At 42.6% G+C, this 14,182-nt stretch overlaps 1 protein-coding gene across 1 annotated transcript; it reads right to left on the bottom strand.

The window, feature by feature from the left end:
- Nucleotides 1–217: 217 nt before the first annotated feature.
- Nucleotides 218–13,765, bottom strand: ARMC6 (armadillo repeat containing 6). The gene is made up of 7 exons (XM_015810726.1): nucleotides 13,628–13,765; nucleotides 12,422–12,504; nucleotides 11,061–11,631; nucleotides 9,803–9,948; nucleotides 7,449–7,580; nucleotides 5,139–5,276; nucleotides 218–631 (listed from the first exon to the last, which is right to left on the bottom strand). The coding sequence occupies exons 1-7, from the start codon at nucleotides 13,746–13,748 to the stop codon at nucleotides 419–421; spliced, it is 1,404 nt and encodes a 467-aa protein (XP_015666212.1). The 5' UTR covers nucleotides 13,749–13,765; the 3' UTR covers nucleotides 218–418.
- Between the last annotated feature and the right edge of the window lie 417 nt (nucleotides 13,766–14,182).

Genomic DNA, 14,182 nt, shown 5'->3' with positions numbered 1-14,182 from the left:
GGTCCCCCACCACCTGCTCTTCCCCTCCTCCCTTTTGTTGCTAAAATCTTTTGAGACAATTTGTACAGACGCTAGAGTTTCGTACACACGCTGCAGGCGTCTCCCTTTCTTGAACATGGCAGCGTCGTTGCATGGCGGCATCGTTGGCATAGCACTGCCGCCCTATTTTTGACAGAAAAGCTGCTTCGTGGACGCTGCCAACAAAACACAGCAAAAAAAGGGGAGCCTGGGCCAGAAGCTGAATGCAAGAGAGTATGGATCACGGGCCTCCTGCTGCAGCAAACTAAGTCCTATCCAATTCCAGAGGCATCAATACACTCTTCTCCTCTCAACTGCTCAGTCTGGATTTATTCCAATCTTTGCTTCCCTCTCCTACTCCGCATCCACAGGTGCTGCCCAATGGAGGGGGGTTGAGACTTCAACGTGCCAGGCTTCCTTTCTGGCCAGTCCAGAGTTCCCGCAGCTCCACTTTGCAGCCCAGGTCCCTCAAGGCAGCTTTGGCCACATCATCACAGTCCCGATGGGCTGCCCGGGCTTCGGTGATCAAGTTTTCTGCTCCCATCTCCAGGATGGGCTGGGAGAAGTCTTGCGTATGCGAGACCAAATTGCGAATCAGCATGCAAGCTTGTTTCTGGAGAGAAAAGGAAGGAAAAAAGGCAGATGTGATTATCCAGGATTAATACAGTCTTATCAACTTTTTATTTTGAGAGAGCCAGTTTGGTCTACTGATTAAGGCACCAGCCTCGAAACTGGGAGGTCATGAGTTCTCGTCCCCACCTTAAACATGAAAACCAGCTGAGTGACGTTGGGCCTGCCATGAGGAGACTGTGAGTTCTAAACCTGCCTTAGGCATGAAAGCCGTCTGGGTGATTTGGGGCCAATCACTAGGAGACTGTGAGTTCTAGTCCCACCATTAGGCGTGAAAGCTGGCTGGGTGACTTTGGGCCAATCACTAGGAGACTGTGAGTTCTAGTCCTACTTCAGGCATGAAAGTCAGCTGGGTGACTTGGGACCAGTCCCTTTCTCTCTCAGCCCAAGCCCACCTCACAGGGTTATTGTTGTAGGGAAAATAGGAGAAGGAAAGATCATAAGGTATGATTGCCACCTTGAATTGTATGTAAAAAATAATAGAGGCGGGATAAAAATAAAATAAATTTTATAACAGGGTAGAGCAGTGGTTCTCAACCTTTTTAATGCCGCGACCCCCAACCAGTCGTAAGTCGAGGACTAAACCGGTCGTAAGTCGAGGACTAAACTGGTCGTAAGTCGAGGACTACCCAACCGGTCGTAAGTCGAGGACTTTCCCTGCCCGGGAGCGCCACGCATGCGTGGTTCCGCCCCCTGCGCCAGCCGAGGCGTAGCTGGCAAGCGGCAGAGACGGAGCAGGCCGACCACCAGCTGGCCCAGCTCAAGGGAGGTAAGGCACCCGCCGGAAAAGGGGGAAAAAATGGCGGACAGCCTTGCTTGGCGACCCCCGTGAAATGGTCGATCGACCTCAAATGGGGTCCCGACCCATAGGTTGAGAACCGCTGGGGTAGAGGTTCTCCTCCATTGGCCTTTTTTCTGCTAGGACCTTTTCAGCTTGGTGTTCTCTAGTCTAGATAGGTTCAGGACAGTTAAACAATTTATATTATTACAGCCAGAAGGCCAGTACTGCTGTCACTGCTCAGGCCTTGATAATGGACTGCAAATCACCTGGGAATCTAGCTGCGGACTCTTGTCTAGCCCTGCTTTTTTTCCTGCACTCCACTCGTCTGATTCTCCAAATTACTTCCCACCCCAAAAAATAGTTTAAACCCTTCATGTGTAATAGCAGAATTCTTGCAATAACCTGTTGTATAATTTCTCTTTTGGGCTCCTTTTCTTTGATGCTTCAACATGAAACTCTTGTCCTATTAATCTTAGAGATCCTCTAAAGCAGGGTTCTCCATACTTGGCAACTTGAAGACTTGTGGACTTCAAATCCCAGAATTCCCCAGCCAATGTGGCTGGCTGAGGAATTCTGGGAGCTAAAGTTCACAAGTCTTCAAGTTGCCAAGTTTGGAGATCCTTGCTCTAAAGCAGGGGTAGTCAACCTTGGCTCTTTTATGACTCGTGGACTTCAACTCCCAGAATTCCTGAGCCAGCTAAGCTGGCTCAGGAATTCTGGGAATTGAAGTCCACGAGTCATAAAAGAGCTAAGGTTGACTACCTCTGCTCTAAAGGATGTATTAGTTTTGCTGTTACCACTAAACCCTTTCCTGCTATGGATTTTTCTTTTCCTCCTTTATTTCTTTGCCTATATATGATGTGGCATGACTTGGTGGAATTTAGAGAAGATGCAGAACAGTATACTTACTAGAATTCTAGCTTTTATTAAATAACTTTAAATACGTTTTATGCAAGTTCCCTTACTATTACAGTTCAAGTTAACTTTCTTTAATAAATTCATCAATCTATCACTCTCACAGTGGCTACCCTAGGGCTAGACTCCCAGCTTCTCTTAGATCTATTCTTTTATCCACACTGCCCCAATCTATCTCCCCTTGTTTCCTCCAACTCTTAAGTATATAAACTTGGTAGGAGAGGACCCATGTTATTACAAATTAAGTCAGTGTTTCTCAATTTTGGTAACTTTTAAGACATATGGATTTCAACTCCCAAAATTCTCGTCATCCATGGAATTTTTGTTGTTAGTTGTGTCCAACCGATCGCGATCCCATGGACAACGTTCCTCCAGGCCTTCCTGTCCTCTACCATCTTCTGGAGTCCATTTAAGCTCAAGCCTACTGCTTCAGTGACTCCATCCAGCCACCTCATTCTCTGTCGTCCTCTTCTTCTATTGCCCTCAATCTTTCCCAGCATTAGGCTCTTCTACAGTGAGTCCTTCCTTCTCATTAGATGGCCAAAATACTTGAGTTTCAACTTCAGGATCTGGCCTTCTAAAGAGCAGTCGGGGTTGATCTCCTCTAGGACTGACCGGTTTGATTGCCTTGCAGTCCAGGGGACTCGCGGGAGTCTTCTCCAGCACCATAGTTCAAAGGCTTCAATTCTTTGGCGCTCAGCCTTTCTTATGGTCCAACTTTCGCAGCCATACATTGCAACATGGAATTTTAAGAGTGGGAAATTCTGCTTCAGGAATCCTGTGAGTTGAAATCCACATGTCTTAAAAGTTGTCAAGGTTGGGAAACACTGTTTTAAGTGACATTTATATATTCAACCATCACATTGCCCCAGGATTCCCAAGGCTGAAATTAATTTCCCTGATACAAGATACACCAATTACCTTTTCTAATATAGTTTATATTTCCTAAGAGTAGGTACAATACTGCTTTGATATAAGCTACCCCCAGCAGGTATTTGGATAACGACAAATAAGCTACCCTCTGGGTTTTTGGATAACAATCAAATGTATTTGGATAAGGGTTAAAATTCTTTAACAAGTACTAGGTACTAGTCACAATCTGAATACTTTATTCATTTATATTTCATATTTGTAGACTGCCCATCTTCCTCAAGTACACTTGCAGTACTCTGCATTTTTATCACGCTTGTTCGATATATAGACCCTAACGGGTTTTTAAAGGGTATTAAACCTGATTTTTCCCACAGGTTTCAAATGGGTATGCTCAGAATTCTTTTCTTGCAGTCTGGGGGTTTATATAAATAGAGTGCTTATTCTGCTCCCAGGCAACAGTATTTATTTATCTTTTAAATCTTACTGACAGAAAAAGGCCTCCAAGAGTCTAGAATATAAGCCCAGCAAATAAATAAATAAATAAATAAATTTTTTAAAAAATTAAAAATAGATTTAAACATTGGTTTTAAAGAGAAAACAAATCCAGTAAAATTGGCAGGGGAAGGACACGGAAGTATTGCAATTATTGCAATTATTGCAGTGGTTCTCAACCTTTTTAATGCTGCGACCCCAACCGGTCGTAAGTCGAGGACTAAACCGGTCATAAGTCGAGGACTAAACCGGTCGTAAGTCGAGGACTACCCAACCGGTCGTAAGTCGAGGACTTTCCCTGCCCGGGAGCGCCGCGCATGCGTGGTTCCGCCCCCTGCGCTGGCCGAGGCGTAGCTGGCAAGCGGCAGAGACGGAGCAGGCCGACCACCAGCTGGCCCAGCTCAAGGGAGGTAAGGCACCCGCCGGAAAAGGGGGAAAAAATGGCGGACAGCCTTGCTTGGTGACCCCCGTGAAATGGTCGATCGACCCCAAATGGGGTCGCAACCTATAGGTTGAGAACCGCTGATCTAGTACAGTGTTTCTCAGCCTTGACAACTTTAAGATAGGTGGACTTCAACTCCCAGAATTCCCCAGACAGCATGGCTGGCTGAGGAATTCTCGAAGTTGAAGTCCACACATCTTAAAGTTGCCCAAATTGAGAAACACTGATCTAGTAGTCAAGAGGAATTAGCTGGTGTTTCCCGATTCCTTTTGCGATCTCAAGCTATTTGCAGCTCACGTCCTACACATCCATTCCCAGGGGACAGTCCTCCCACGAGGTTTTCTCAGATATAGAAACAGGAAAGTCAGAAAGGCTGTGCAGGGACGGTGAGAGGTCTAACAGAAAGGAGGCCTGGCCTTAACGAAAACCCATAAAAGGTATCTGACAGCACTCTGGGAATGGGAAAAAAAAAAAAACAGGAATGCCTTTCATGGGAAAAACAGGAAGGCAGCTTCCACCAGAAATTTCTATGAGGGAAAAATCAGAGACTGTTGCCATAGCTACAGATCGGTTCTATAGCATGATTTTTCTGTTTTGCCAAAGGAGCACTCCGTGTGTGTGTGCGCGTATCAATCATTCATTCATAATTAAGAATCTGTCTATCTCATTTTTCTGTGGTAGGTCATCCCTGGAAATAAAAAAGAAATAATAATAACAACTCTTTTGGCCTTATAGTATTAACAGTGTTTCAAAGAAAAAAAATAAAAGAAATGAAAAATCTCTATCATCTGTCTAATCTAGTCCATATCTATCTATCTATCTATCTATCTATCTATCTATCTATCTATCTATCTATCTATCTATCTATCTATCTATCTATCTATCTATCATCAATCTATCTATCTATCTATCTATCTATCTATCTATCTAGACTGGCGGAAAAGCATGAAAAGAGCTGTGGTCCCAGTGTGGGAATAATGACATCACCTGCACAGCAACTTCCCTGGGGTGCATCTTCATGGCCTGCAGAGCTGCCAAGGCTCCCCCGCCTTCCATGATGACTCTGCAGTTCTCTGGCTTGCGCAACGCTAGCATACACAATGCCGCACAACTTTGTTCACACACCTAACAGCAAGAAGCAGTAGAGCCATTAGCAAAATCCTATCCGGCTTCCAAATACTGAAACATTCACTACCTGAGCTCACACCCAGGACTTTTAAACCATGGATACAAGCAAGCTGCGACAGCCTATACCAGGACTGGGGAACTATGGCCCTTTTATGACTTGTGGACTTCAACTCCCAGAACTCCTGAGCAAGCCCACCAGTCATAAAGGGGCCATAGTTCCCCACCTCTGGTTAAACCATAGTTATCCAATCTTTTGGCTTGCCTGGGCAACACTGAATGAAGAATTGTTTTGGGATGCATATAATACATAACATACATACATACATACATTCATACATGCATACATACATACATATAACAAACTTACTTTACTTTTAAAATATTTTTTAATTATTATTTTTTAAATATTTTTAATATTTTTAATTATTGTGTGGGCCGCATTACTAGCTGTCCAGGGCTGTATGTAGCCCACAGGCTGTTGGTTGAACATGCCTGGCCTAAACCATTCATGCAGGGGGCAAGGGTTATGTCAAATATCACCCTACACCAAAATAACTACACATCATAGGCTAGTGCAATGTGTGAAACCCAATATTTTGTTTTTATAATTTCAGGTACTTGAAAGTTATAATAAATTATATTTGATATATAGCTGCATTTCTTAAGTTTAGATTCACACTGAGTCGCAGGGAATGCAGCCATAAGCCTGTAATATTATATTTTGTAATCATGTAGGCCAGTGTGTCTCAACCTTGGCAACTTTAAGATGGGTGGACTTCAACTCCATGGCTGGCAAATTCTGGGAGTTGAAGTCCATCTATCTTAAAGGTGCCAAGGTTGAGAAACACTGATGAGGCTATTCATTATATTTTATAATCAGGTGGGCTATTACAGGCCTAAGGTTGCACTCTCTGCAACTCAGTGTGAATCTAAACTAATGATACACAGCTTTTTTTTCTTGCAGTGTCATACTTTTTCATCCCTCAAGACTTCTTTCTGTTACTTTATTCCTTCTGTTACATTAGTCATTTTAAAAATCTGTTATAGTTGCTACCATCACATCAAACAGGGATGTGAAAGAAAAGGTAACACAACTCCTGAGAGGGAAACGAGCATAGATGTATTACACAGAAATTAACCCAGTTTGCATTTGTTTATCATTTTTTCCCATTTCTTGCATTTAAAAAAGCAAACTAAACAAATAATTCCTATTTAAATCAGTTTTGCATTCATTACAGGTAGTCCTTGATTTACAACTGTAATGGAGCCTAACCTCTTTTTTTTGGCAGTCATTAGGGCCCAATATTTGCTACGGAACATTTTGCTGAAAACTAGAAGCGAATGCCGGTTTTCAGCAAAAATGTCATAAATTGGAGTCATGTGACTGTGAGACGCTGCCCATGGCTGTAAATGCAGGCTGACTGCTGGGCACCTGAAATGTGGTCATGTGACTTGTGTGTGTGTGTGGGGCATCCATTGGAACTTCAGAGCTGGGTCATAAGTACCTTTGGGGATGTGTGTGTTATAACTTAGAACAGTTGTAATTTGAAGACTAGCTGTACCAAATGAATATACAACCTTATCAAGAGTTTAGTTTATTATAGTGGAATTTTTGTTAGTTTTAATTATATGATATTATTATTATTTTTAGTATTAATATTGTATTGTTTAACAATTAGGTTAACTTGTTTATTATTGTTTTTAAATTGTTTAAATTTATGTTAAAGGGGAATTAAAGTGCGTTATGGACTTGGTTACTTAAATAGTTGGTTAATGTTAGTTAGATTATGATTATTATATTTGTAACCCTGTGTTCAGCTTTGGGAAGTGGGGGTGGGGGCTTGGGGGTGGGTATGGGGGTTTATATTGTAATTTTTATAAAACTTTTAATAAATAAAAAAGAGTTCAGATTCAGTTTTCCAGATCCCTTTGCTGGAAATGTTTTTTCTTTTTCTTTTTTAACCTAAATGGAAATACCAGATTATCACATTTTTCCCACTGAGAAAATAGGTGGCTTGTGTTTCTGTTGGTTTTGTAATAGACGGACTTGATGGCAAGCAAGGTCTCCTACTAGCACTAGCAGAGATGCCAAGGAAGGAGCAGCTAATTAGACCACTTGAAACAGAATTACTTTCTCTGGGTGCAAACACTCCCATGTTCTCAACCTACCTGCGGGTTGCCAAGGTGGCGACTCATGGCCAAAATAATGAGATCGGTCCCTCCTGCATTGACAATGGCATCTTTTACATCATCATTGCCTGCAATGGCCCGGATGGCACTGAGCACCTGTTTCACCAGCTCCTACAATTTGCGACAGAATGAGAAAGAGTCCCCAAGAAACTCAGAATACGTATTAAGAGTTTAAAAAGAAAAAGCAAGAGCTACAGATCTGTAACGGATGAAAGCCTTAGCAAGATCCCTCTCTCCACCTTCAGTCTCTGATAAAAGTGAAATACTCAGTAGAACAGGGGTCGTCAAACTTGGCCCTTTTAGGACTTGTGGACTTCAACTCCCAGAATTCCTCAGCCAAGCACACTGGCTGAGGAATTCTGGGAGTTGAAGTCCACAAGTCCTAAAAGGGCCAAGTTTGAAGACCCCTGCAATAGAACAATCAAGAATGTGGATAACCTTTTATTACTACCGCTGAAAAAGCTATCTATAAATTATTTCTGTTCGTGTAAAGTCAGATGTGCAATTTGAGGGACTTCCTGCCTCTGTGTGACTTTTGTACCAGAGGTAATCTTGGCCAATATTCTTTATTCTGTTTTGGCAAAATTAGGGGTAAAAGCAGTATCTTCAAATGCTCCCCCCAAAAAACTATTTCAGATGGGGCTGATCAATGCCTGTCCCCCATTTCTGGCATATTTTATATAGCAACATGGGTGACATCATTCTGCAAGACCCCAAGCATCCATTTTGTACTTTTAACCCCACCAAATAACTGAGCAGAAAATTTTGCCTACATCCTTCCAGTGACAATGAAAAAAAGACAATCTCTCTGCAACAAAGGGTGCACACTCTACTTATTTTTCATGCACAGAGAGACCGTTTTGAAATCATTACGCAGTGGGCCTCCTTGTTCTTAGACACGCGAGACCAGGACTGCTACGATGTGATTCAGAGTGTTATAGGAATCCAATCACTTGACTTTGGATGTCAAAAGATATCCGTTTCCACTGGGCTTCTTTCTTGGTCTTGCAAATTCTCTTGCCACAGACACCTCCAGTCTCTTGGTACTCTTGTGGTGGGAGACACACTAAAAGTATAATGTAAGCCTTGAAATAGGTTTAAGTGTTTTAAAATACCTCCTTTCCCGCAACCAAAACCTATGCCCTTATTAACAGCACCCTGGTCACTTCAAAAACAGACAGAAAGTATGGGAGAGTCAATTAGCCAACTAAGACAAAGCTGGATCGTTTCAAAAATAAAGGAGAGATGGAAACTAGTCAGCTAGTCAAGTTGTCCATTAGGTATGGTAAAATGAAAAGTTAAATGCGCCAAACCGCTTGAACCCATTCTTTTTCAAATGAACTTGTTCTGAGTTAACTACAGTTTGTCTTTGGAGATTCTCAGTCATCCAGGTCATGGTTGTCCCAAAGGTGCTTTTTCAAAAGGCAAGTAGATTTTCTTTGTTATAATAATAATAATAATAATAATAATAATAATAATAATAATAATAATAATAATAATAAGGGACCTTGGAAGGGACCTTGGAGGACATCTAGTCCAATCCCCTGCTCAGGCAGGAAATCCTATACCATTTCGGACAAATGGCTGTCCAGTCTCTTCTTAAAAACTTCCAGTGTTGGAGCATTCACCGCTTCTGGAGGCAGCTTGTTCCACTGGTTAATTGTTCTCACTGTCAGGAAGTTTCTCCTTAGTTCTAGGTTGCTTCTGTCCTTGATTAGTTTCCATCTGTTGCTTCTTGTCCTGCCTTCAGGCGCTTTGGAGAATAGCTTGACTCCCTCTTCTTTGGGGCAGTCCCTGAGATATTGGAACATGCCTATCATGTCCCCCCTCGTCCTTTTCTTCGTTAAACTAGACATACCCAATTCCAGCAACCGTTCCTTATATGTTTTAGCCTCCAGTCCCCAAAACATTCCTTATATGTTTTAGCCTCCAGTCCCCAAAACATCCCAGTCCCCAAAACATCCCCAAAACATCCCATCCCAGCATCTTTAGTTCTGTTCTTGAATGAGAAGCGAAATATCTTCAATGAAAAACAAAAAAGTCCACTTGTCTTTTGAAAAAGCACCTTTGGGATTATGTACAGTTGGTAAGTTTCTTACCTAAGTGGTTTCAGCCTTGCTGAAGGGGGTGATAGCCAACAGTTAGATCCCTGGGAACTATGGCACTGCTTGTTCCTGAGCCATAAACAGAGTTTATTAAGCACGTAGGGTATGAAGGATCCTTCTCTGTTTGAAGACATAGATAACTACGGTACTGGCCATTAGTGTTCACAACACTGGGCTAAACAAAATAACCTGTTGCAGTGCTTGGTGTTTATTGCTGTTTTTTACTACCTGGTGCTCAATGCAGTCTGCCAACAGTGCCACAATGAAGTTTAAGCCTCCAAGGTCCATGATCTCCTGGCAAAATTCATTCCGAACAGACAGGCGTGCCAAAGTGGCACAGATTTCACTCAAAACACTACAGTCATCAGTGAAGGCTGAGCAGGAGAGAAAAAAAAAAAGACAAAGCATCAGTACGGTTGCCTGTGCAGTACAGGTAGTCCTCCACCTATGATAACAATGGAGCCTGCCCATCATGGTTTAAATTGTGACTGTTATAAAACGGGTTGGACAAGTGACCAATACGACTGAGAGCCTTTTCTGCAGTCGTGATTAAGCAAATGGCTGCAAAGTGGCAGTCATTAAGCAAATATTGCAGTTGTTAAGCAAACCAATGGTTTTCACGATGGGTGAGGTTTTCCCAAAAAACCAGAAGTAAATGTTAGTTTTTGGCAAAAGCAACCACAGGGTGTTGCAAACAGCCATAAATTGAGGTCGTGTTGCTAAGCGCCCAAAGTTCAGTCATGGACTGCAGGGGGAGGGGGGTCATGACCCTCAGAACTTCAAATCCGGATGGTTAAGTAGCCCCCTCATAACTCTGAACAGTCACTAAGTGAGTGGTCGTATGTTGAGGACTATCTGTGCAACACCAGAGAAGTGACCATAAAGCATGGAGCATGGGAAGGGCTTCAGAATTTGGGCCCCTGAAGTGCTCACAAACAAATGCAAATAAAAGTCACGTTTTTTTTTAGTATCTATGGCTTTAGCTACGTGAAACCAAGGGATATCATAAAAAAAAATACAAATAAAATGGTGTTGTAGATCTATTAAACAATATGGAGATAGAAGCTAAACATACCCAACAATTTCCCATGGGTGGGGGGGGGAAGGGAAGGGTCCTTTGTCCCCACAGCAACTTGCAAAAAGCAGTTTAAAGTCGGGGCAGGGAACCAGAGTGACACCGTGAGATGATCAGAATTACTTCTTTATTGCTGCTAACCTATTTACAAGAATCTCGCTGGACTGACTGCTTTCTCTTAGGGACAGCCAGATAAGGGCTTCAGGAATTTTGGGGGAGGTCAGGTCTGGGTCTCTGCAAGGGGGATCTAAGCTTGTCAGTCTCTTCACTCCTCCTCCCACTGCAGCTAGAGAATCCACCACCGGGAAAAGAAGAAAAAATAGTGGGCCTTTATTATGCAACTGATGTCCCTGTCCTGGAGCATGAAGAAAGAAAGAGAGAGAGAGCGTGTGAGCAGGGAGATGTTTTTACCTTTGGCTGCCTCTATCAGGATTCCCAAGCCATTATGCTCAGCCACAATCATCCTGGCATGATCATGGGCATGGCCAAAGGGCACCCGGATGTCATCATCAAAGGTCATGATGCGGAGCCCTGAACAGGCCTCCCGGACCACGTCTGCCCGGTCCCCGTGCCGGACTATAGCCTCAGCCAGTAGGGCAAGGATGCCCCCTTTCACAAGATCCTGCCGATTCTGCTCATGTTTCAGGCAAGCATAGCGGATGCAACGGATCCCAGCCAAAGTGAGGTCGGCGTCATCTCGACTCTCCTGAATCACTCGCAGCAGCAGCTCCTGCCCGGGCACATCCAGGAGGTCAGGCTGGCCATCTAGGAGGGCAGAGAGGGCTTGGAGGGCTTTTAAAAGGGAGCATCGCTCTTCTGATGCCAGCCGACAAGCCGCCAGGACGGCAGGATAGGCACCTTTCTGGGCAGCCAGATAACGGACCGACAGCTCCTGTCTGCACTGTTTGGCAAAGTTCACCAAAGATTCATCCACCTTGCTTGAATCCGCATCGATGACGGCTTTCTGGAGACAGTCCAATATCTACAGAAGACAAAGAGGGGAGGGGGAAAAAAGAGTGGAATATCGCTTTATTCTCTGCACTGCATCCTCCTCAATTCTGCAGTCATTCGGAAAACATCTAAAAGCCTTTCCAGAATTGAAGGATGCACAGATGGCAGCGGCTTCAGTCCCTTCTGTTCATTTGCATCTTTTCTCTCCGTGTTTTGCATTTGGCTTTTCACACCGGCCTGCTTCTCTGTTTTTCTTTAAACCCCAAGACTTTTAAAGCCGGTTTGAAAATATTCCATTCTTTGCCTTTTTTTAAAAAAAACTCTAGATGTTTTATTATTGCTTTTTATTTTATTGATCTTACGCAAACCGCTTTATGAGGTCTGTCTGAAAAATGGCATTGGAAATACTTTAACGTAGATACATGCAACGTGCAATATCAGGTTAAAGGAGGCTAGATCACGGAGCTTCTACATTTTAAGGCAAATTATACCAAGATCTAGTATCCAATGAGCAAGCAATACACAAAGGGGAAACTATATCCACAGTGCTATTTTTGTGAGTCCCTAGAGCAGGGGTCTTCAAACTTGGTCCTTTTATGACTTGTGGACTTCAACTCCCAGAATTCCTCAGTCAGGCATGCTAGCTGAGGAATTCTGAGAGTTGAAGTCCACAAGACATAAAAGGGCCAAGTTTGAAGACCCCTGCCCTAGAGCTACCTGCATTGATCTACCTGCAAATGGGAAGATGAGCTAACTACAGCTATGTATTGGATCTGATGGACAATCCTTAGCCCTTTCCTGAACAGCATCACCTCACTCACCTGTAAAACCACGTGCTTCTGTTCTTGGCCATTCTCTGAAGCTGGATTGGGTACCATCTTTACTATATTACTTAAATCTACGCCTAAAGGAGAGATAAAATGAGGTATCAGACTGAGTTTTCCAGAGTAATTCTCCTATTGTACCCCTCTAAATGCATTGGATTTTAGGTCCCATAAGGCTAGCCAAGATCTCAATCTGATAAAAGCTGCACTAAAGACTGATCATGATAGCTTTTTTTTTGCTTTTTTTTTTTTTTAGGAAAACTTGTCCAATACCTGAAAAAATAAAAACCTCACTGAGGAACTTCCTGACCATTCAGATATTTGGTATCATCAATTAGTAATTTACAGGTAGTCGTTGACTTATTTAATTTAATTTAATTTAATAATTTAATTTATATACCGCCCTTCTCCCGTAGGACTCAGGGCGGTGCACAGCATATTAAAACAGATACAAACAAAATACATCAAAAAACAAAAAAAACCCCCATAAAGCACAATTATGAGCCCAACATTTATGTTGCTAAGCGAGACATTTGATAAGTGAGTTTAGTGAGTTTTGCCCCATTTTATGACCTTTCTTGCCACAGTTGTTAAGTGAACCACTGCAGTTGTTAAATTAGTAACACAGTTGTTAAGTGAATCTGGCTTCCCCCTTGACTTTGCTTGTCAGAAGGACGCAAAAGAGGATCACGTGAGCCTGGGACACTGCAGCCGTCATAAATATGAACCAGTTGCCAAGCGTCTGAATTTTGATCACGTGACCACGGGGATGCTGCTACGATTGTAAGTGTGAAAAACAGTCATGTCACTTTTTTCATTGACGTAACTTTGAACCGTCACTAAACGAACTGTTGTAAATCGAGGACTACCTGCATTTTCTCTTTGGGGTGACTATATGGGCAAGGCAAATGTCTTTTGTTAAGGTGATGCTCAAAATTATTCCAGCATTTTGGGGAATGGCTATATACTGTGTTCACACAAGAACATTTTGATATACTGAGATTACTTTAACAATATTTATTTTAAGAATAAAATCAGATCATTGTCAGCATTGGGGATTTTTTTTCCCCTCTGGTCTCGTAGTTCTGATTGCCATAAGCCGCATCAATTCTCCTGGGAAGCCAAGTGATTGTTGGAACTGGTGCCTATGTCTAAAAAGATGACACTTCACGTAGGTCAATATTCCCCTTCTTCATGCCGTACCTTGAGATTCAAACTGCTGGATGGCTTCATTCAATGCCTCTTCCGGATCCATTCCAAACTCAACGATATTTTCCTGTACCACATCATCAAACGTCTCTTGGGAAATCCACTTGGCTGCCATATTGGCCTGCAGACAAGAAAGATAGCTAGATATTTTATGTAGAGGTATAATTTAAAAAAAAATATTAAAAGGAGATTGGCATAATAAAAGTAAATTAAGCCAGGAAATTATGAGCTTAGCAGAGAGGTATGGATAAAATAGTTACTCCCCTCTCTCTCAAAAGCCAAAATTCAAGGCCATGCAATGGTGCAGGACGAAAATAAACCCTATTTTTATACATAATGAATTAAGTGGCATTCCTCACCACAAAGTAAGGCAATGGCCCTTATTTTGCTGACCTTTTAGAAGTCAGAACATATTTGTTGTGGGTATTAGCAACTCTAGAATAACAGAAGTTCCACATACAAAATCATATCAGTTGTTGGGAGCAATAGAAGGGAACGGACATAATCCATTCCCACCCAGGGTCTTTTGTGCTCTCTAAGCTTGTTTGT

The sequence above is a fragment of the Protobothrops mucrosquamatus genome, unplaced genomic scaffold (genome assembly GCF_001527695.2).
Source record: "Protobothrops mucrosquamatus isolate PMUCROS unplaced genomic scaffold, P.Mucros_1.0 scaffold14, whole genome shotgun sequence".
Lineage (NCBI taxonomy): Eukaryota > Metazoa > Chordata > Lepidosauria > Squamata > Viperidae > Protobothrops > Protobothrops mucrosquamatus.
The sequence above is the reverse complement of the archived record's forward strand: the minus strand, read 5'-3'. Positions and strand labels throughout refer to the sequence as shown.

Excerpts from the sequence above, each read along its gene's own strand:
- ARMC6 (XM_015810726.1), bottom strand. The coding sequence starts at position 13,748 with ATGGCAGCCAAGTGGATTTCCCAAGAGACGTTTGATGATGTGGTACAG. Across the intron at positions 12,505-13,627 it reads CCAGCAGTTTGAATCTCAAG|GCGTAGATTTAAGTAATATA; the intron begins GTACGGCATGAA and ends TCTCTCCTTTAG. Across the intron at positions 632-5,138 it reads CCAGGGAAGTTGCTGTGCAG|AAACAAGCTTGCATGCTGAT; the intron begins GTGATGTCATTA and ends TTTTCTCTCCAG.